At 41.3% G+C, this 23,206-nt stretch overlaps 1 protein-coding gene and 1 long non-coding RNA gene across 2 annotated transcripts in view; one reads left to right on the top strand and one right to left on the bottom strand.

Moving 5' to 3' along the window:
• Window positions 1-713: 713 nt before the first annotated feature.
• The window catches only part of LOC116576336, a 41,989-nt gene continuing 19,496 nt past the window's right edge, over window positions 714-23,206 (bottom strand). The window contains exon 3 of the long non-coding RNA XR_004280111.1: window positions 714-1,169. This is a non-coding gene — a long non-coding RNA (uncharacterized LOC116576336). The remainder of the gene's footprint in view (window positions 1,170-23,206) is intronic.
• On the top strand, window positions 1,157-8,755 carry LOC116576335. The gene is made up of 6 exons (XM_032318466.1): window positions 1,157-1,354; window positions 1,721-1,772; window positions 2,328-2,499; window positions 4,454-4,725; window positions 6,684-6,784; window positions 8,001-8,755. Exons 3-6 carry the CDS (start codon window positions 2,476-2,478, stop codon window positions 8,228-8,230), a joined length of 627 nt encoding a protein of 208 aa, XP_032174357.1. The 5' UTR covers window positions 1,157-1,354; window positions 1,721-1,772; window positions 2,328-2,475; the 3' UTR covers window positions 8,231-8,755.

Raw genomic sequence — 23,206 nt, 5'->3', positions numbered from 1 at the left:
CACTGTCACACAAGGAAATCGCTTCTTCGAGTTTCCTTTGTAACACATTAGTCTTATATAGTGTCAGAATTGAAGGTTGAGGAATAGCAATGCCACATGAACCTGGAAGTTTAAAAATGAACTTTGGGACGCCTGGGTGGTTCAGTCAGTTGGGCATCTGCCTTTGGCTCAGGTGGTCCTGGGATCGAGCCCCTCACTGGGCTTCCTGCTCAGCGGGAGGTCTGCTTCTCCCTCTGCCTGCTGCTCCCCCTGCTTGTGCGCACTCTGTTTCTCTCTCTGACAAATAAATAAATAAAATCTTTTAAAAAATAAAATAAAAAATAAAAATGAACTTTGTTATTTAGTAACTTAAGATAAGTGACCTACTATAAGATAAAATGAAAAAATGAGGATACAAAATTCTCTAAGTATTTTTCATTTAAAAAAAAGAAAAATGTGGCCATCTCTAGGTATTTGAATAATGCATCATTTTTATTTTATTTTTTCTACTTTTTTGTAATTAAACGAATTCTACAGTGAATATGTACTAGTTTACAATTTTCAATGGTATTTTTATTTATTTTTATTTTTTTAAGATTGATTGATTGAATGATTTGACAGAGAGAGACACAATGAGAGAGGGAACACAAGTAGGGAGAGGGAGAAGCAGGCTTCCTGCTGAGCAGGGAGTCCATGAGGGATCTTGATCCCAGGACTCCCAGATCATGACCTGAGCTGAAGGCAGATGCTTAATGACTAAGCCACCCAGGTGCCCCTTCAATAGTATTTTTAAATGCTTTAAGTATTTCATTTCAGTGCTCACAAATTCTGTATAAGTATTAACATCATCATTGTATAAATAAAAAACTGCTCAGCCAGCAGAGGTCATTTGTTTCAAAGTTTGAATATTCCTTATTTATTGTATTATATTTGTCAACTTTCCAATTAATCCCCCTGCCAACTCCACAGTGACATGTCAGAGAAAGGAAGTGGGGTTATAGTAAAGGTTGAAGGAAGAAGAGAAACGGGGAAGTATATATGTGATATTCATGATTTGGACCAGTTTAGCGGAATCACTGATAAGGTCCCATCACAGTCTTTTTAAGATCAGCAGGGTGAGGCAGGAACAGTCCCAGGGATCAGAATGCTCCCAGCAGTTTGGTTTTGGTGATAAAAACTCCAGCCAGCTGCTCTAATGTTAAAGAAAAGCAAAAGGAACATACGTCACTGGCTGCTAGCTTACCGACAGCAACCTACTATGATTCATTATTTTGGCAAGTGAATTAGAGATAGTAATGTTTTATTTAGAAGTTCCGTACAACTTTAGCAATACGCGGAGGTCATGTTTCACAGGACTTCACCAGGGGGACATCACGTAGGTTTTGCAAATGTATCCAAACCAGTAATGAATGATTCCTTTGATTTAAGCATATAATAAAAAAAATCATTTTTCCCTTTTTTGTTGTTGTTGTTAGGTTTTATCGAGGAGCTGTAGCTGGAAAAGTAAGAGCCATAGCATGTTTATTAAACTGATTCATCTATTTATATATCATATCCCACTAATTGCAAAACATTTCTAAATACAAATGTCAGTTCTTAAAGGAAATTATGAAATTCTTTACCACTATCCTCCACAAGGACTGGGGAAAATATGCAATAGCTACTGGCTTTGAGGAAAGACAGCCTTTTTAATTTATTTTTTTCTTTCTTCTTTCTCTTTCTCTCGCTGAGAAAAATATAGCTATATTAGGAATACACAGTGACATCAAAGCTTTGGATCACCAGAAAATTCAGTAAGTATGTTACCTCGTTCTAATAAGGATATCCTGTAGCAGGTCTTCTATATAAGTGTGTGTGTGTGTGTGTGTGTGTGTGTGTGTGTATCTCTGTGTGTTTGTGGAGATCCTGTAATATCAGTTTCAAATGACTCTGACTTTTTTTTACATTGCTGACTATGAAGAAAATATAAATGCTAAAAAACCTATCAGACTTTTTAGGCAAAACTGCTAAATACCACAAATTTTTCTTCAATCAGGAATTATATCATGAAGTTCCACATAAATATTGTGATACTAATTCAAGTTACTTGATTTTATTATTTTATTATAATTTTATTATAATAAATATTTTATTAAGATAACTATATATAATTTCTTTTTCTTTTCCTAAAAACAATCCATGCTTATAAAAAATTCAAACAAGGTATAATGAAAGTAGAAAATCCCGCCCTGCCAAATGATACTTGTCTTCGACAATTTATGCTCATTTTGAATAGCAAATCTCTCTGAGCCTACAAAGCCAAATTTAGTCAAAATGGCATTTAAACACTGTTTCTATTGATTCAGCAGGTCACCTGGAACATGTTGAGAACAGGTCACTTATTGGTTACATGAAGCTATGAATTCTTCATCAGTTCATTCATTCAACAAATATATGTATTAAGTATTTGAAATCTCTCCCCAAGCTGTCTACTTACTGCTGCAATTTCATCATTAGATGAAATTAGAGAGTCATCTGAGAGTAAGTAACTTTTTCCTAAAAAATAAGTTAACTTGTAACAGTAACATTTATTCAGTCATTATGGTGCTAGGCTAAGCACTTTACATATGGTATTTTATTTAATATTCACATTAACCCCATGGAGTAGGGACTATTTTTATTCCCATATTATAGCTGAGGAATCAAGGACCTACAGAGGCAAAAGTGACTTGCTCAAAACAAGGTCAATGAGCTATAAAACTGAAGGTCACTGAACTAGGATGAAAACGTGGAGCCACTTCACTGCCATCTGAACTGCAGTTCCATATCCCTCCACAGTGTAAGCTCTCTGTGGGGAGACAATGTTCCCAATTATTAACATTGTAATACAAATGAGTTGACTAGAGGGGTGCACGCAGTAATGTTCCTCAGTGGAAGAGGGTGCAGCGGGACAGAGCAATACGATCAGCTGGAGAGAAATGATGGCATTGGACACCTTACCGGACAGGAGACTCCAAAGAGGAGGAAGGAAAAAGAGGCAAGAAATAATTCAAAGATTTAACCTATTTTACAATTACATCTGTGTAGGGGCAAGTTGAATAACTCAGTGGCTTCTGGGTAAAATTCTCCTCATCTAAAAATTATTCTTGTGAGTGGTATCGTATTCTTCCCCTACTTTATGCACAGTAGCAGATTACTGAGTGGTCAAGCCAATTATTAGTATGTTAATCAGGAAAACAAGGATAATCTCATCAACCACATTTCTTTCCTTAACTTTTCAAGTATTTTATAGTATTTTAAAATCAATAATTTTGGAATACATTTTTTGTGGATACCAATTTTTTGTTCACAACTGTCTAGGCCAGATTATATAAGTTTCTGAAGAAAAACTAAAAGAGACAATTGTGAAAAATATTTCTGTCATGTGAATTGTTTCAAAATCTAGACCTATGTTATCCAATGTAGTAGTCATAGGTGACTATCTAAATTAAAAGTAAATCAAATTGGAATTTCAATTCCATTGACACATTAGCCCCATTTCAAGTGGTCATTAGCCATATATGACTGGTGGCTACCGTATTGGAAGCTCAGATATAGAACACTTCCATTATCATAGAAATTTCTATTAGGCAACGCCGGTCTAGACATAAAGTCACAATGTAAGAGAGCATTGTATTTATATAGTTAATTAACCTGATGAAAGGAGCAAAATAACAAAATGAGCCAGTTTAAGAATAAGAAAAGAGACTTGACAATCAAAATTTGTTGAAGAAAAGGAAAAAATGCTAAATAGTTGACAGCCATTAGGTAATATTATTAAAGTATAGTTTTAACATGTTATTAGTATGTACCATGTTATTAGTTGTTATACCTACTATGCTTACTGGAGTTGAAATCAGTAATATGAAAAGCAAAAAACAAAACAAGATATTTCAAACTCGACATCATCTCAGTGGGTTAAGGAGACAAAGACCAAGTTGATTGTTTAAAGTTGAGATCCAGGGGCTCCTGGGTGGTACAATCAGTTAAGCATCTGCTTTTGGCTCAGGTCATGATCCCAGGGTCCTGAGATTGAGCCCCTGAGTTGGGCTCCCTGCTCAAAGGGGAGCCTGCTTCTCCCTCTCCCTCCAACCCTCCCTGCTACTCATGCTCGCTCTCTCTCTACCCCTCACAATAAATAAATGTAATCTTTAAAAAAAAAAAAAAAAAAAGATGAGCTCTAAAGGCTAGAGTCAGGAAAGGAAAACTCCCATGAATGACAGTATGGAAAGAACTGGATAAATTAAAACAATCCCAATGATGTGATAATGAGAGAAATGAAAGAGGAAAATTGCTACAATTCATTATGAAAAATGAATACGATTACATTTGGCAAGTGGGCTCCCAGTACAATTTGCTGCTGGTTACTTGATTCGTCTGATATATTACGAATAATGCAAACACATTATGAAAAGAAAGTTGCAGAGTATAAAATTTGCCTTATTCACTTGCGCAGAACTACTACAAGGAAAGATCGGGGATGAAGAAAACACTGTTCCTGTCACCTAAGAACTTAAAATCTGGACACAGACTTGTAACCACAAAGGCTCTTATTTCCTGGGCACCTCCTTGGTCAGGCAGGAGGCTGTGTTCTTCACACCATGATTTGTCATCCTCACACTATCTCTACGGCCCAGAGGCTCCGAGACTCGTTGACTCACCAGTGCATCGCGTTCTAGAGGCAGAAGTACAAAATCACGTTATTCAAGCCATCCCTGATGTCTTGTGGTGAGTTACTTCTGTTCTTACCTAGTTTTACCTAGTTTTATGAACGTGCATAGGTATCAGAAACAACAGCCAAGAGGAGCAAGAGTTATTATACCTATGACAGTTCATAAGTTGAAAGTGTGTCAGTAGAGGAACTCTATTAATAACCCATTTCATCAATCAGAATTCTAAGACTCAAAGGGTTTACTTGCCTAACGCCAAGCAATGAGCAAGTGGAAAAGCCCAGGGGGAAGCTCTAGGTTTGCATGGCTGCAAAAACCCAATCCCATTCTATGAATTTTCCCTGGATCCTCTCACCAACAGTATCACAAGACAGAATGAAGCAAGATGACCCCATCGTCTAATGGAGAGCAAGTTTCGACACCTGTTTTAAGCTGGGTTCCTCCAGAAATGGATCCCAGGAAAAAGAATGTTGAGTGTTAGTGGTGTAATTTGGAAAGTGATTCCAGGAAGCTCTGCCAGTGCAGTAGGGAAATGTGATGAGGAGGGAAGTAGTCCGCATAGCCCGCATTAAAGAGGAGATGATTTCTGTAACTGGGGCATAAACTCCAGTGGCCACCTCTGGGAAATGAATGGTTGGAGACCTGTTTTCAGAGGTTTATTTTACCCTAAAGAGGAAGCTGAAGCATTTATTCTTCAAACTCTCTCTTTTATTTGCTAAGGGCTACTCCCAAGGCCATTAACTCTCAAATCCTTTCTGGACTGCCCCAAGCATGGGCCAAAACAAAACAAAACAAAACAAAAAAACTGGCTTCAGTTGAGGCGGAGAGTCTCAGATGCTGGAAGGCAGAAGCCTTTGACACAGAAGAGCTGGTAGAGATGAGAACAGAAAGTGCCAAGAGATTATGGGGTATGCCTGGGACATGGACTACATCTCTACAATCTCGGACAAAGATAAGCTTGACTTGTGACTCAGCTGCTACATGCTTCATGACTTTGGGCAAACAAGGATCCCATCAAAGATTACACATTTTATTTGGCTGCTGTTATAGCTGTTACGTCTCCATCTACACATTTTGGCAAAAATCCATGGGAGATGATCTGTACCTCACATGGCATCACATCAGGAGGCTCACCACGTCCAAATGTTCAACCATTAGTTATGCTAATTTCATCGGTGGATAAGATGTTTATGGATAGATCTCTCTGGCACTCGGATTCTTTTTTTATCAAGAGGAATACAAATAGTCATATTGCTGGATTCCTATGAGAAGAAAATGACACAGTCGAAGCAGTTTGGGTGTGGATGCCCTGACTGTATTTGGAGTAAGGAATGTAATTCATAAATACAGTAAGTTACACTCACGAAAAGGATAATACACCTGGAATACGTACAGGGGGAGAAGAGAAGGAACTACAGATGAATGTGTACTTGACAGCTTCCCAGAAAGACAGAATTTTAAGTCAAGTTTTACGAGCAGATGGAGAAGCACATTCAGGTGTGAGTACAAAGGAGAGCAAATGCGGGGCGCCTGGGTGGCTCAGTGGGTTAAAGCCGCTGCCTTCGGCTCAGGTCATGATCTCAGGGTCCTGGGATAGAGCCCCGCATCGGGCTCTCTGCTCAGCGGGGAGCCTGCTTCCCCCTCTCTCTCTGCCTGCCTCTCTGCCTACTTGTGATCTCTCTCTGTCTATCAAGTAAATAAATAAAATTCTTTAAAAAAAATAAAATAAATTAAAAAAAAAGAGAGAGCAAATGCAATGTACATAGTACAAAGAGTAGTATGGATTGGGAAAGACAGGAAAGCCAAGGTGGGGAAACTATGACAAGGAGAGACTGGGGGAGGATTTAGGTATCACGGTAAGACTTTGGATTTTGTGGTGTAGACAATCAGAAGCCATTGAAGGTGAGATTTTAAGAATCACTTGGCTTGTGTTTCAAGAATATAATGATGCCAGAGATCTTTTATTTGCCCTTCAGGGTCCCTTCTCACTTTCCTCTACCTATTTCTCTGCCCCAAGAAGCCCGATGTTTGGACCACATCAACAGGTTTTCCTGATTTCTCACTTCTATGTGGTTTGATCTGTGAGGACTCCCAACAGTATCAGAGAGGAGAGCACAGTAAGTGTACTTGCCCCATCTTCCCTCTTCGGGTTAACTTCACGATGGCTCTGCCTCTCCACCCAAAACAAGGGTTCCTCTGAGAATGTGTTCTCCACAAGACCCTCTCATTCTTGATTACGGGAAAGAGTCCCTCCCTCTTGAGCCTAGACCTAAAGAAATCCTCCTCCTGCTAGTGGCTTAGGGAAAGCCAAAACCAAAGCTTGGGTCTTGCCCATACCTCACCATACCTTTGTGCGTAGACCCCTTTATTAAGTTCTCCTTGAATTCTCTCATTTGAGTTATCATATGTTTCCTGCTACATATATTAATAGAACCAAAAATTACTCCGGGAAACAGACCCTCAAAATAAGTCTAGGATTGATTTGCTTAACCATCCGAGGATCTTAGAAGAATGCAGTTTGGATAATCTTACCAAGAGAGAACTTCTGTCTAGCCACAGTACTGGCAGAGAGAAAGGAGAACTGATAATACAACACGTGGCAGAAGGAGGAAGCTCTGGTTACCCATCTATGCTGCGTCCAGGTCCAGATGTAAGGACCGTATCAACTCCTGTTTGTGTTCCTTTTTATTTCTTTTGCCTTTTCTCCCCTGCTGCCTTATATGAAGAAACTCAGAAGTTACTAGTGGTTTAGTTCTGGACACAAGTAGACTGAATTGACATCACCCCATGATGATTCAGTAGCAGATGAGATTTCTTGTGTTCCCTGTGATGGAGACAAAAGCTTTTCCCACAAATAGAAAAGGATGCTAAGGGGTCAAAGGACTGATGGTACAAGATGTTCTATTTACCACTGCAGATCCAAGAGGCTGTTCCCAATGGGTTACACCTTGTGCCTCCTTTGCCTTCTAGGCTGCAGTTTGGTTCTTGCATGATCCTCACAGGAGATTTGACAAAAGGATGAGAGTGAGGGTGGGGAGGGCATGTATTCTTCTGCTCCCATTCTGGGAGTTGTCTCTGGCTAGTTGCCTCTCATGACCAAAGGACACAGTTCCTGCCATGGAGAGTGCTAGAGATTGAATTGCGTCCCCACTCCCCAAATTTGTATGTTGAAGCTCCTACTGTATCTGGAGTAAGGAAGTAATTGAGGTTAACTGATGTCATAAGGGTAGAGTCCTGATCGATGGGATTCGTGTTCTTATAAGAAGAGATGTCAGAGAACCTGTTCTCTCGTGAGCGCTCACTCTCCATCTCTGTCTTGCCTCTCCATGTCAGAACACAGTAAGAAGGAAGCCATCTGCAAGCCAGGAAGAGAGATTTTACCAGAAACAAAATTGGCTGACATGTTTATCTCAAGACTTCCCAGCCTCTGGAACTGTGAGAAAATAAGTTTCTCTTTTTTAAATCACCCAGTCTATAGTATTTTGTTCTGGCAGCTGAAGCTGACTAAGACAGTAGGTGTCTCTATAGGACACTCTTTTCAGGCTTTTGTAACAATTCCCTGACTTGTCACTTCAGACTTGTGGACAATTAACAGCCCCACAACGCCTCTTCATTTCCCTCATGGGCACACATTTTTATCAACAGTCTCTCTGTTTAGCCCTTCTTTTTTATCCTATTTTTAAGCATGTCATCTTTTTCCCGTAGGGCCTCGACTGACTCAATAACTCTAGATTTCATGTGAAAGATGAAATGAATAATGTAGGAAATTAAAGGCAGGGGGACTGGTTCAGATCCTTTCTCTTCTAATAAGTATTTCCTGAGCACCTGCCTCATTCCAGGCACCATTCTACAACAGGCTAGGAGAGAGACAAAGTCCCTGTTTCCGGGAGTTTCCATTTCAGTATGGGAGATAAATAATAAATAAGTAAACAAATAAATGAGGCAATTTCAGGCTGTAACCTGAGCCCTTCCAGAAGTACACAGTGTGATGAGATGGGAATAAAACGGTTGAGCATGCTTTAGATAGGTTGATCCAAAAGGCCTTGGAGAAGATGACAAAAAAAGAGATTAAGAAGCTAAAATCAATAATACTTAATAAATGTTTACATATGAATTATGTAAACAATTTCGTATTTATGGATTCAAATTATGAATAATTATTCAAATGAATTCAGAATTATGAATTATGATAAATGATTACATATGAAAAATAAAGAAGAAAATGTCACTTAAGATAATCCCAAGATTTCTATCTGAGTAACTAGGAGGAAACAGCATCACCTTCATCCCTAACAGATGTGAAATGGGCTTGTGTTCTCTGGCAGGGCTCGGCAAACTACAAATTCCTCCCACCCCTCCTGTTGTAAACGAAACGTTGCTGGAACCCAGGCGCACTGTCATTTATTTGTGGTCGGGTTGCTTTCCGATTTCAACAGTAGAGCTGTATAGTTTCAGCAGAGACTGTATGGCCTGCAAAGGTCAAAATACTATCTGACACTGTCTATGGGAAGTTTACTGCCTCTCCTCTGTGCCATGTTGCCACATGATATAAGGAGCTGAGAGGTGGTCCACTTCCTCCAAGAATCTTCTGGTAGCTACAGGGACCCTTCCCATCGTTGAATGAATGGGAGGAAAAATCACACTCCAGCTTCATCAGTACAACATGAGAGTGGGTAATCCTACTTTTTCAGTCTTTGAATAAAGTTGTCCAGGAACTCTGCTAGAAATGCCCAGTCTGTGATGAAGAAATAAACGGAAAAGCTCGCTCCACCCCCTCGCCTGGGGCAGAACTCTGAGTGAATTTCTGCCCGACCCAGCAACCTCTAGTTCTCGGCAGGCTGCTGTTTCTCACGTCCCCACCCCTGCTTTCTCTGTGGTACTGTTGGTTCTGGCTGATAGTAACGCCTAATCCACCCAACAACATCTAGAGCAGAGCAAATGACTGGGATCCGAGAATCCTCTCTGGCCTCCTGCCATGCAGCCTCTGAAGAAGGCTCTACCCACTGTCTACAAGACTTGATGGAAGCTTCAGCTTCCAGAGGAGCAAGTATTATCCTAACATGGGTCAACGTTGCAGGCAAGTCTGTTGATACACTATGTCATCTATAAAGTAACCTGTTGCAAAGCTGAATTAACACTAGCCCCAAGGCTGGCTGATGTTTGAAATCATATGAAGTATTTTATTTCAAAATAAAACTGTGTCCACAAGATTATCTCTGTTCCTATTTTAAGATTTGAATCTAATAAACAGCACAGGCTGCTCTCCCATCATCTGCTTCCCCCCGCCTTGTTACCACTTCTTTGTATGTATTTTTTTGTGTTACTATTTTTGGCCTTGCTTTTAGCCACAGGATTGAGCCTGAGAGCAAGCAGATAGAACTCAAGAAAGATGGATGGTGGTTTAAATTTATTCTGCCAGGGTAAAGACCCAAACAAGCTTCTTCTGTCCAAAGAGCACTCAAAGCTGGTTAACTAATTGCCGATTGTGAGTGACCATAAACACGTGATAGATTTGCGGGATTCGAGTCATAATGTTCATAGTGTAAACTCTCCCATGGCTGATCGTAAATTCATAAGTTTTAGAGCAAAATAGCTGTAGAGAGTGTCAGGTAAAAGCACATATAATCTGAGTATTAAATGAACTTGAGCAGGGCGCCCGGGTAGCTCAGTCAGTGAAGCCCTTGATTCTTGCTTTTGACTCCAGTCATGATCTTGAGGTGCTGAGATCAAGCGCTGCTTCGAGCTCCATGATGGCTGTGGAACCTGCTTAAGATCATCTCTCTCAGGGCGCCTGGGTGGCTCAGTCATTAAACGTCTGCCTTTGGCTCAGGTCGTGATCCCAGGGTCCTGGGATCAAGCCCTGCAGCGGGCTCCCTGCTCAGCAGGAAGCCTGTTTCTCCCTCTCCCACTCCCCCTGCTTGTGTTCCTTCTCTCACTGTCTCTCTCTCCTTCTCTCTCTCTCTGCCCCCCCCATCATTTAAATGAATAAATAAAATCTTAAAAAAAAAAAATATCGTCTCTCTCCCCTGCCCCTCCCTTCTCTCTAAAAAAAAAAATAAAAGTAACAAATGAACTTGAGCGGTGTCCCTACTCTTTGTCCCCACTGGACAAGTCTAGTATAGTTTCTTATTTGAAAGTGCAGGGATTGCATTGATTCCACAGAGTAACTTCCAGTAGTAAAAGTCTATGAATTTCATTCTGGTCTAGTTTAACCCCTTATTTTATAGATGTAGAAATTAGCACACACAAAGATAAACTCTAAGCATGTTAGTCGTATAGCTGAGTTTGGAATCAAAGTCTTTGATAGTTTATTTTAAATTAAGTGTGTGTAGGCACCTGCATGTGTGTAGGTGTTCTGAAAAGTTCAAGATCATAGGAATATAATACATCTGGCACTGGGCTTACCTATGTATGAATTTCTGCATCTTTCTGTTCTTAGAACAGAAGGGACCATACAGATTGTGCAGGGACACACTACTCATTGTATCAGCAAGAACTTGTAAGACACCCCACTGGACTACCAGAGCAGGGGGCACATCTCAGACCCTAGAATATCCAAAGGCCTGGGTGGTATTTGCACTTTTTTTTTTTTTCAGTGTTCCAAGATTCATAGTTTATGCACCGCACCCAGTGCTCCATGCAATACGTGCCTTCCATAATACTCACTACCAGGCTCACCCAACCCCCTACCTCCTCCCCTCCAAAACCCTCAGTGTTTCTCAGAGTCCACAGTCTCTCATGGTTTGTCTCCCCCTCTGATTTCCAACTCCCTTCTCCTCTCCTTCTCCCAATATCTTCCATGTTATTCCTTATGTCCCACAAGTAAGTGAAACCATATGATAATTAACTCTCTCTGCTTGACTTATTTCACTCAGCATAATCTCTCCATTCCCATCCATGTTGACACAAAAGTTGGATATTCATCCTATCTGATGGAGGCATAATACTACATTGTAGATATGGACCATATCTTCTCTATCCATTCCTCTGCTGAAGGGCATCTGGGCTCTTTCTACAGTCTGGCGATTAAAATGGCCATTGCACTGACTTTTAAACCAAGTGGTATTTCTCAAATTTTCATGTTAATGAATGGCTTACCAAAAAAGCTACTGATTAAATGTCATTTGGTGAGTTTTTTCCTAATGAAAAATCATTTTCTAGGAATCACTAACTGCTTAGTATAATGACTTTATTGTGGCATTATTTTAATTTTACTATAGAAATAAGGATTATGCCAATTTCCTTTGCCTCAGAAGTCTTGGAATGGAAAATTCTACTTATGGAAGCACATGTTTGTTGGATAATTTTAAAATAAAATTGTACTTTAAAAAAAAAAATAAAATAAAATTGTACTTTTAAATAACACGGGTCTCCATCACTCGAGGCATTTCATCAAGAACATACCCACTTAGTAAATTTGTTGTTCTGAAATGCAAATGTGCTTTTACCAATTTCATTCACTGACAAAGGAAATCTTGTAACAAACAATAGGAATCAGCCTATTTATTCCTGATACTTTGTTTGGCACTATGTATGCATAATTTAAGTCAAAATGTGACTGTCCTGCGGAAGACATGTATAGACATTTCTCCAAAGAAGACACACAGATGGCAAACAGACATGTGAAAAATCCTCAAGATCACTCATCATCAGAGAAATGCAAATCAAATCTACAATGAGGTATCACCTCACACCGGTAAGAATGTTTAAAATAGAAAACACAAGAAACCACAAGTGTTGGCGAAGAGGTGGAGAAAAAGGAATTCTCATGAGGGGAATGCAAACTGGTACAGCCACTGTGGAAAACAGTATGAAGTTTCCTCAAAAAATTAAAAATAGAACTACCCTATGGCCCAGTAATTCCATGACTCGGTAATTACACAAAGAATAGGAAAACACTAATTCAAGTTCAATGTTTATAGAAATATTATATACAAGAGCCAAATTATGGAACCAGCCCAAGTGTCCATCAGTAGATAAATGGATAAAGAAGAGGTGGTGTGTGTGTGTGTGTGTGTGTGTGTGTGTGTGTGTGTATCATATATAACATATATATATGATATTACACAGACAATGGAATATTACTCATCCATAAAGAAGAATGAACTCTTGCCATTTACAACAATGTGGATGGATCTAGAAGGTATAATGCTAAGAGAAATAAGTCAGTCAGAGAAAGTCAAATTCCATATGATTTCACTCATATGTGGAATTTAAGAAACAAAACAGATGAACAGAGAAAAAAAAAAACCCGACAAACACAAAGAGCCTCTTAGCTATAGAGAACAAACTAGTGGTTACCAGAGGAGGGAGGTAAATGGGAGAATGGGTGAAATAGGTGAAAGGGATTAAAAGTGCACTTACCTTGATGAGCACGGAATTATGTATAAAACTGCTGAATCACTATATTGTATACCTGCGACTAGTATATTAACTGCACATTAATTATACTGGAATTTTAAAAAATTAAAATTTAAAAATAAAAGTTTATTCCATCGACTAAAGTCACTGAAAAAATAATCACCGCCTTAGGAATAAATATTCAGTAGAGGATTAATTAAAAACACTGTGACACATTCATAAAATGGAAGACTATCTACTTAAAAATGTGTTTTGGGAAAAATATATATATTTGTATAAATGAAAATATTCATTAATAATTTTAAAACTAGGTTACAAACTATTTGCATCCTATGGCCCCCATTTTCTAAGTCAGTGTATAAAATTCTAAAAGTGGATTACACCAGAAAATTCAAGTCAATTTGGAGTAAAATGTTTTCCTGAAAATTTTTTTAATATGATGTTATTTTTTCCTTTATCTGGAAAAATTAATTCCTAACATTCTTATTTCCACCCACTCTACAAAAGTCACCACTTCCTTCATCCTCATCAGAATTGATAAGAATTTGAAACTGTATCATTCCATTTCTTGTTACACTCAAATTTAAAATCTTCATGGTTCAATTACAGTAAGGGAATCTGAGAGTCTAAAGCGTATTTGTCTCTGGTTTGTTTTTCCACTTAATGAGGAAGTATACAGTTCTGATAATATAAAAATGATTCAATATGAATGAATTTTCAAAATACCATAAATCATAGATATTGCAACTTCAAAGCCAATGTTTCTTCCTTGTATAACGGGAAAAGAGGAAACCTTACACACACCCTGTCCTCATTCCTGACCCCTAGGGCTGTTTTGTACTAAAGAACCGTAATTGCCTTGCTGGGGTTACAGAGAATGATGTTGGGACATCGTGACTAGCCTAGAAAAGCCATCAGGAAGGAAAGAAAAATGTCAAAGCTTTGACCTTGTCTTTGTGTCTCTACCCATAGAAGGCTTTGGAAGGGGCCCTGGTTTCTTGTGTTAGGTGAGCTTTGGGACTGAATCTGGGCCCGGGGAGATGGGAATAGGATGAAGAATGACATTGAGACGTCCCAGAACAAGAAGTCCCTGTACGGGTATTGCAGGAGATGCTGTGGGATGCCCGCCAGTTCTGCTCAGATCTACTTTGCTGGGCTTATTCATCCATTACCCCTGCTGAGGGTGTTGGTGTCCTGTGGCTCCCACTTTCTCCCCTCCTCCAAGCCCTCTGCTGAGCAGAGCCAAGCCTGGGAGCTTGACCTGTTCTCTCCCCCTACAGAGCCTGCATCCCCCATCTAACAAAAACTACCAAGATAAAGCCCCCTTACCTCTAAGAAGGACCACTCCCCAGAGCAATGTCACACTCCACGACCCAAGCCCCACCATCCCACTGCACCCCTGGATGGGGCCAAGACTAGACTTCACTTTGGATTCTGTTTTTACCCAGCTCCATCCCTCTTCTGCCCTGCTTACTCAGTCTCTGAGAGGTTCCTTCTCTGAAGAGCTAGCCCTCAACAGAGCACAGGAATCACAGTTCCTGGCTCAACCTCTGCCTCTAGGGAGCCCAACCTAAGACAGAGATTTTGACTTGAGGAAATGATTCTATTTCCTGACCAAGTATCTGGATTCCTGCTGTGGATCAACAGGGACACAATGATTGGAGTTATTTATTTTAGGCAACTACCTGTGGAGGAGGCAGTTCTGCCTGACCCTCCAGGCTGGCCTGGGCTATTTGATGGGTTGCACTGTATCCAAGAAGTAAGGCTGATCTTTGGGTCAGTGTGTCGGAGCATCCCTGGGTCTGCAAAGGGCTGTGGGTGCTGATGGGGAAGACAAATCATCCTTTTCTCTTACACACTCGGAGGAATGCCAAAGGCCAGGCTGAAGGGTCCAACAGAACCCCTCCCATCACCATAGCTGTCTAAACTGAATAATGGCAATCACTGTCCCCACCCATCATCTGCAGCAGGAATGGCTCCCAGGGCAAGACGAAACCTGTGGCAAGGGGCTGGGAGTTTTTAACAGAAAAAGGGGACAAAGATTCTGTACAGTGTGAAATGTTCCTCAACACTATGGACAATCTGAACTCCATTCTTTATTTCTTCCCCCTATCTGAAAAGCACTTCCTTCTTACAGCTTCTCTAAATCCTGGGCACACGTCACCTGATGTGTTCTATGTTGTCCACGTTCTGCTTCATCCCAACACTCCTTGCCACGGAAATCTCTCCTCTTTCTCACTTTATACAACTCTTGTTGTCTATACCACCCTCTTCACAGATATTCTCATGTACTGTTCCTGATATCTTTATCTTTATGTCCCTTTTTTCCAACTTACTTAAAAGTCCTTGAGGATAAGGACTATACCCTATACAGAATCTCCCTAAAGGTTATGCACATTACAGGTTAACAAGTAAATATTTATTAATGATGTTGACATGTATATTCATTGCTGGGTCTGCAAAATGATATGTTTTTATGTGGATAACAGGATTTTGTGAGGTCTGCTACTGAAGATCTTTTCCTGTCTAGGAGATTATCAATGATTGCAGGGATTGAAGAGAAATTAGTGTTTTGTTGAAAGCAGAGATAGTAAATTTAAGTTCTGGCCCCAGGTACAAGAGGGGATGAGCTGGTTGGCCAGCCTTTACTCACAGGAGATATAAGAGGGAACTCCATGCCCCCAAAGCAGGGCTGTTTTGTGGGTGGGGGTGGAGGTGGCTAGGTATGCAGTGTTTGAAAGACTGAGGCCATTCTCTTCCATTAACATCCTTTTTGACTGGTTTCTGTCTCAAAAACTGTGCTCTAAATTCAAGAGACTTGTTTTTGAAGTTTTTGTGTAACCAAGAGTTGGTGGCAATGGTACTTTGTCCCCATCCCAGTTGGATGTCCTCTGAGCCACCAGAATGACCAGTCTGCCCCAGTGCTATTAAAGCACAGGGGAGAATTACTATGGCAGAGGGGAGCCAAGTACCCTCCCAGAAGTATGTGAGGTAGTACTTGCCAATGCCTTTAGGCTCCAGAGTTAGGACGACAAAGAATAGACTCCAGCCTTGGTTGGTCAACAGAGTGCTGCCTGTTTCAAATGAATGTTTCGTGTAACTACCAACTAAACATCCACAAATGTGGTAACCAGGTCCCAAAAAAGACTATTACTACTACTTAGAAAAGCTCCTTGAGATTGGGTCCCTTATCAGCAGAATGGGAAGGGGCCTCCGCCTTCCCACACCAAGAGGACAAATTGCAAAAGCAGTTGCAAGTGGTTTCCCCTTATCTGTCCATGGGGATATGTTCCAAGATGCCCAGTGGATGCCTGAAACTGTAGAGAGTACCAAACCCACTATATACTATGTTTTTTCCTACACATACTTATATAAGATAAATTTTAATTTATAAATTAGGCGCAGGAAGAGATTAACAACAGCAACTAATAATATAATACAACAATTATAACAATAAGCTGTGATAAAAGTTAAGTGAATGTGGTCTCTCTCTCTCAAAATATTGGTACTCTATTCACCCTTCTTCTTGGGACAATGTGATATGGTACAATGCTTATGTGATGAGACGAAGTGAGGTGAATGACGTAGGCACGTGACATAGTGTTAGGTTGCTTCTTGACCTTCAGACCATACGTCAGAAGGAGGATCACCAGCTTCTGGACTGCAGTGGACCGTGGGTAAGGGAAACACGGCCAAGCGAAACCATGGATAAAGGAGGGACGACTGCATGAAACGGAAAGCAGACAAAAACCTCACCATCAGTGACATGTGGCTGTCCCACCACGTCCACCAGATGCACTTGGCCCTTCTTCACCCCAACACTGGAGAAGCAAGCTTGGGAGAGGGCAGGGGGCGGTGGCAGAAGCACCCTGAGTTGAACAGGAGATTGGAGTTTGTTTGAGGTTAAGATGATTAAAACATAGTAATCAGTACTGGTTACATAATCTTCAGGGCCCTGTGCAAAATGAAAACATGAGGCTCCTCATTCTAGAAACAAGAAAATTCATCCTTGAAGATGCTCAAATTTAAAGCTTTTTCCTTCCATTCATGGCCTCTCAACCTGTCAGTGAGGTTTGGTTTTGTTTTTTTTTTTAATTTTTTTTTTTAAATCTACCTGACAGACAGAGATCACAAGTAGGCAGAGAGGCAGGTAAAGACAGAGGAAGAAGAGCAGACTCCCTGCTGAGCAGAGAGCCCAATGCGGGGCTCGAACCCAGGACCCTGGGATCATGACCTGAACCAAAAGCAGAGGCTTTAACCCACTGAGCCACCCAGGCGCCCCTGTCAGTGAGGTTTTTTATTCTTTTCCAATGTCACTCTCCCTCAGGCACAAGAATGCCCAGGCCACATGTGAACCCTTGCAGGCTTCAGGGGCCCCGAAGGGGGGGCATGCTGGACTTGTACCGTACAGCTCCCCAATTCCCCTTCCCACAAGCTGCTAGATCCTCAAGGATGTTGCAACCTCAGCGCTAGGGTGCACTATGCCCCTGGATGAGGGATGGTGAGGGACTCCCTCCAGCTATAGTGTCGGGACACCCGACACAATGTGGTGCTGCTAACCCAAGGCAGGGTGTACCCCAGCTGTGCCCATGCAGAGACCGTGGGGGTGCCGGCTCCACAAGGTCCCCGCTGGGGACAGAGGGCAGCAGCAGTCACCAGGTGGAGGTAGGAAGGGGAGTGTGTGCATGGGGCCTGGGACTCTAAGGGATGGAGAAGTGAACCTGTCACTCGATGAACCTGTCCCAGGGAAGGAGCAGGAGATCTCCACATAGGGCAAGGCTCCAAGCCCCAGTGCCTGCTCTACTCCTCATCAGACTTCACTTACAAAGCATGAGTCCAAAGACAACATTGTTAAGAATTTCAAGATGACAGCTGGAGACTATTAAGCTCCCAGCCCGAGCCCTTGTGAGAATGTGGACCTGGAGGGTGGCCCTGGTTTTCGCACACAGCTGGCCCAGACAATAGTTGAAATAAGATTTTGTTGATTCTAAAACTGACGGGAAACGTACTGAGTAGGCCTGAAATGTCATTAAAAGAACCTGTTAGCCAGCAGGAAATGCTAGTTTAATATTGGTAGTTTGGGGGGGAAAACATTTTTTTCCTGTTTATATGTTAAGGAGCGAAGACTCCTCAGGCACACCCGGTCACTCACGTTTCTGCCCGGCAGATTTAACGTGCGGTCCTTCCATGCGGTCCTTCCTTCGCCTCCTTGCCGAGCTCTGGTCCCTTCTCTTCTGAACTGTCTCTGTAGTTCTTTCTGCCTCCCGCGCCCACCCAGCGCCCCATGGCCGCGTGCTGGATTAGACGAGTCCCGAAAGGCCACCAGATACCGGAACCTTCCCCAGCCGGCCCACGTCCCACTGCCAGACAGAAATGTGAGGGACACTGGTGTGCCTGAGGAGTCTTCGCACGTTCATCCCCACCCCTGCCCCTTACTAGATTTTTTACTCTAATGACCTTTTTGTGCCTTATGTTGCTCATCCTATAAGCTTGTTTAAGGATTAATTAAGGTCAAGGGGATAGACTGGAATTTATACTCCTCTTTGCAAAGCTAGGCAGGCCAGGCTTCTCTCCGCCAGGCCATAAGGAATGGGTCGTTCTGTAATTTTGTATAATTCAGCAATTTTCCGAAAGTGCAGATCGCCTGGACCTAATAGATGTTTCCACAGCAGTGCTGCCTGTTAAGATTCGGTCTCATCCCTCTTATATGGGAATATAATGTTTACACCTCAAGAAGGCTTTGGGCTGGGGCCCAGAAGTGCTATAACAGGCCAGAGCCGGACCTTAAAAGGACAAGAACAGAGAAGCCCAGGAGATAGATAAAATCAGAATTGTACCCAATGAGAGACTTTCATAGTGGCCAAGGTCACATAAGGCAAGGCACAATGATTTTGTAGGTATATATGATGTAGTTTGTAATACAAAAAAAACATGAGTGCAGTCCAGAGCTGCTCTTATAAGACAGGTTTCCTCTGTTTGTTTTCTAAAGTGTCCAATAGAAAATTTTATTTAGAGGACACTCTTAACACATCCAAGCCTTTACACCATGGACACTCAATAAATGTTAGAATGCAGAGTATTTTAACACACATAATTTGGAATCACAGGCAGTTATAAAAAACAACCACCAAAAAACCCAAAAGTCATCAAATCAGTGTTTTTTTAAGAGTTTGAGGGAAACTTGTAAAGTAGTTCAGGCCTGTCATTCTGTGGAAGCGGTGATTAAGCGTTGGTGAGGGTAAGTAACGTGCTGAAACTACATAATGACAGAAGCGGTTATGACCGAGTCTGAGGCCTACAGTCTATACCTTCTCCTGGACACGGTATGTGTGCATTGCCCCTGAAGTGTGCCAGCTGATGCAGAGTATTTGATATGATTGTTGAATTTACACATTCATTTGATAAATAGTTGACCCTTTAATAACACAGGGGCTAGGAGTACCGAACCCACGTGCAATCTTAAAATCCATGTACGGGGGCCCTTGGGTGCCTCAGACATTAAGCATCTGCTTTCAGCTCAGGTCATGATCCCAGGGTTCAGAGATCGAGTTCTGCATTGGGCTTCCTGCTCAGTGGGAAGCCTGCTTCTCTCTCTCCCACTCCCCTGCTTGTGTTCCCTCTCTTGCTGTCTCTATCAAATAAATAAATAAAATCTTTTTTTTTTTTTTAGATTTTATTTATTTATTTGACAGACAGAGATCACAAGCAGGCAGAGAGGCAGGCAGAGAGAAAGGAAGGGAAGCAGGCTCCCTGCTGAGCAGAGGGCCCGATGTGGGGCTTGATCCCAGCACCCTGGGATCATGACCTGAGCTGAAGGCAGAGGCTTTAACCCAACTGAGCCAGCCAGGCGCCCCAAGTAAAATCTTTTTTTAAAAAAATCTATGTATGGGGCGCCTGGGTGGCTCAGTGGGTTAAAGCCTCTGCCTTTGGCTCAGGTCGTGATCCCAGGGTCCTGGGATCAAGCCCCGCATCGGGCTCTCTGCTCCCCGGAGAGCCTGCTTCTTCCTCTCTCTTTGCTTGCCTCTCTGCCTACTTGTGATCTCTGTCTGTCAAATACATAAATAAAATCTTTTTTTAAAAATCTATGTATATTGGGATGCCTGGGTGGCTCAGTTGGTTAAGCAGCTGCCTTCGGCTCAGGTCATGATCCCAGCGTCCTGGGATCGAGTCCCATATCAGGCTCCTTGCTCCGCAGGGAGCCTGCTTCTCCGGAAGCCTGCTTCTCCCTCTGACTCTGCCTTCCACTCTGTCTGCCTATGCTCGCTCTCGCTCACTCTCTCTCTGACAAATAAATAAATAAAATCTTTAAAAAAAAAAAAATAATAAAAATAAAAAAATAAAAATCTATGTATAAATTTTGACTCCCCAAAACTTAGCTACTAATAACCTATTATTGACCAGAGCCTTCCTGATAATACAAACAGCCAATTAACACATATTTAGTACATTATATGTATTATATACTGTCTTCTTATAATAAACTAAGTCAGAGAAAAGAAAATGTTATTAAGAAAATTATAAGGAAGAAAAAATATATTTATAGCACTGTACAGTATTTATTGGAAAAGTCTTCATGTAAGTGGACCCACGCAGTTCAAACTCTTGTTGTTCAAGGATCAACTGTGTATCTCTTAGATATGTGGATGTTTTATATATATATGTCTTCTTATGTGTCCTTTTATATTTGTTTCACATCATAGGGATCCATTGCAAAGAAATAAAAATGTTCTATCTCTGGGATGCCAGGTGGCACAGCAGGTTAAGTGACTGGATCTTGATTTCAGCTCAGGTCATGATCTCAGGGTGGTGAGATTGAGCCCCACGTCAGGCTCCATGCTCAGTGAAGAGTCTCTTTGAGATTCTCTCTCTCTCCACCCCTCTCACTCGTGTACTCTCTCTCTCAAATAAATCTTTTTACAAATATAAAAAAAAATTCTATCTCTATATTATAAGGAGATATATATATATATATATATATATATATATATATATATCACACATACAATATATAGAATAATATAGATGTACTTGTTCATGAAACTGATGTGACTTCATTTCCTTACAGCACTTCGCAGGGCACCTTGCCCATATGACATACTTGGTAAATTTAAGACGTTCGTAAATTAAAGTCAACCCTCTTTCTCAGATTTACTGCTTAAGGGAACACCAAAGAAGTACCAGAGATCTCTCCAGTCTCCACCCAGGCCCCACCCCAGATCCATATGCCTGATATAAAAGTGGAAATGCAAGGCCCCTACATGACCCCTACATGGCCTGGCCACTGTCACGTGACACGTTAGTGGTAGGATGAGAGCTAGGGCTTCCGGTTTCCTCACTTCAGGCACAATTTACCATTTGGAACTTTTACTCCAAAGATATTCTTGGTTATCTTTTCTAGGGAAAGCATTATCTTTCGGGACCAGATTGTAATCGCCCTAAAAGCAGAGATAAAGTCTTTTCTTCTTTTGTACACCTGCTTCCCCCACCAACACATACCTAATAGTTTGCCAGCATTATTAATTAAGAAAGACGGTAGGAGGCTTGGAGAGCATGATGGTTTTTTAAAACTCCCATAAAAATACGGAAGCTAAGGGCGCCTGGGTGGCTCAGTGGGTTAAGCCGCTGCCTTCGGCTCAGGTCATGATCTCAGGGTCCTGGGATCGAGTCCCCCATCGGGCTCTCTGCTCAGCAGGGAGCCTGCTTCCCTCTCTCTCTCTCTCTGCCTGCCTCTCCGACTACTTGTGATTTCTCTCTGTCAAATAAATAAATAAATAAATCTTAAAAAAAAAAAAAATACGGAAGCTAATTCCCTCCTTGAATACAGGCAGCCATAGAGACTCACTTCTAATGTTCTATGACCATAACAATAATGCAGCGGAAATGACACTGTGTGCCTTCTGAAGCTGGGTTGAGAATGGGGATATGGCTCCTGCTTTGCTCTCACTCTCAAGACACATGCCTCGTCAATACGTAAGACCACAAATTTCATTGTTTCTACAGGGGTTGAGAACCCACGTAGAAGGTTAATGGTACAATTCCCCCCACTCTGGAAATGAGGAAACTGAACTATAGAAACACAGAGTTCTCTAAGGTCACACATCAGACCAGGAATTGAATCCAGTTACAAAGGACCTTTCATCACATACATACTTCTCTAATTTTGATCTCAAGCCACCCAATTAAGTTCTCTGAAGCTTAGTCATTTGTAAAGTGATGATAAATAATCTCCCTGTGTCACAGGATTCTCATAAGGACCAAAGAGGAAAATAGGCGAAGTTATGCATTATAAACTAATCTATAGTTAGCACTTAAATTCAGCTAAATTTATAATCACACTTGTCAAAAAGGCTTTCAAATTAATAAATAAATAAGTAGTCTGTTCTTATTTCTGACCTATTTCTTATGAAGCCCATAAAAACAAATCAATTTCAAAGATTTATGGGCTGTGTTTAAATGAATTGAGAAGAAAATGCTATTTCTTGAAGCATGATGAAAAAGCATCTTTAGTTTCAGATGAAGCCTTTAATTATTCAAACCCGCTGTAAGCAAGAAATAACTCAAAGCAGTAGTTTCCACAGCTTCATCTTTGGAGACCTAGGAGTTCTTCCCCTGAAGCTGTTCTCTTTCTATCCACATTGTACATCGGCTGCAGGAGGAAATGTTATCTTACATATTATTTGTTTCTGGGGAGAGACCTGATAGCTTTTATAGAGTCTCAAAAGAATTTGAGACTCAGAAAAGGTCAAAAGAATTCGGGACTCATAAAAGGTCCTAGATCCTAAGAAATGCAAGAGACATCAAATGTCACCTTCTTCAACCATCCAACTGAAAATACTGGACCACCTCCAGAAGTAGTGTGTTCCCTCTCCCCAGGGGAGAGGGATTCCATCCCTAGGGAATTCAGATGTTTGGAAAGAAATCATTTTCCTGCATCTTCATGCAAATTTGGGCCAAAATTCCTACACCAATACTTGGTCCATATTTTAGCACTTGGCATCTACCACAAAGTCAAACTCTTGCTTCATCCTCACCCTTAAAATATCTGAAGGCAGTTGTCACGTTCTCTCCTCTTCCTAATGCCTCTAAATTTCTCAAGACGGGTCTCACAGGAGGACAACATACTCTGTGTATTACCAGGTCAACATGGAAAGGACTATCATAGTTCTCCCCTTTGGCCC

Source organism: Mustela erminea, chromosome 17 (assembly GCF_009829155.1).
Source record: "Mustela erminea isolate mMusErm1 chromosome 17, mMusErm1.Pri, whole genome shotgun sequence".
Taxonomy (NCBI): Eukaryota; Metazoa; Chordata; class Mammalia; order Carnivora; family Mustelidae; genus Mustela; species Mustela erminea.
Note: the sequence above shows the minus strand (reverse complement) of the source record. Positions and strands in the feature narration are given on the sequence as shown.

Bases quoted from the DNA above. Each gene is read 5' to 3' on its own strand.
- LOC116576335 (XM_032318466.1), top strand. From the start codon at position 2,476: ATGAAATTAGAGAGTCATCTGAGA. The intron at 2,500-4,453 runs GTAAGTAACTTT...TCACTTGCGCAG, and splicing joins AATTAGAGAGTCATCTGAGA to AACTACTACAAGGAAAGATC. The intron at 6,785-8,000 runs GTAAGTGTACTT...TCTCCATGTCAG, and splicing joins GTATCAGAGAGGAGAGCACA to AACACAGTAAGAAGGAAGCC.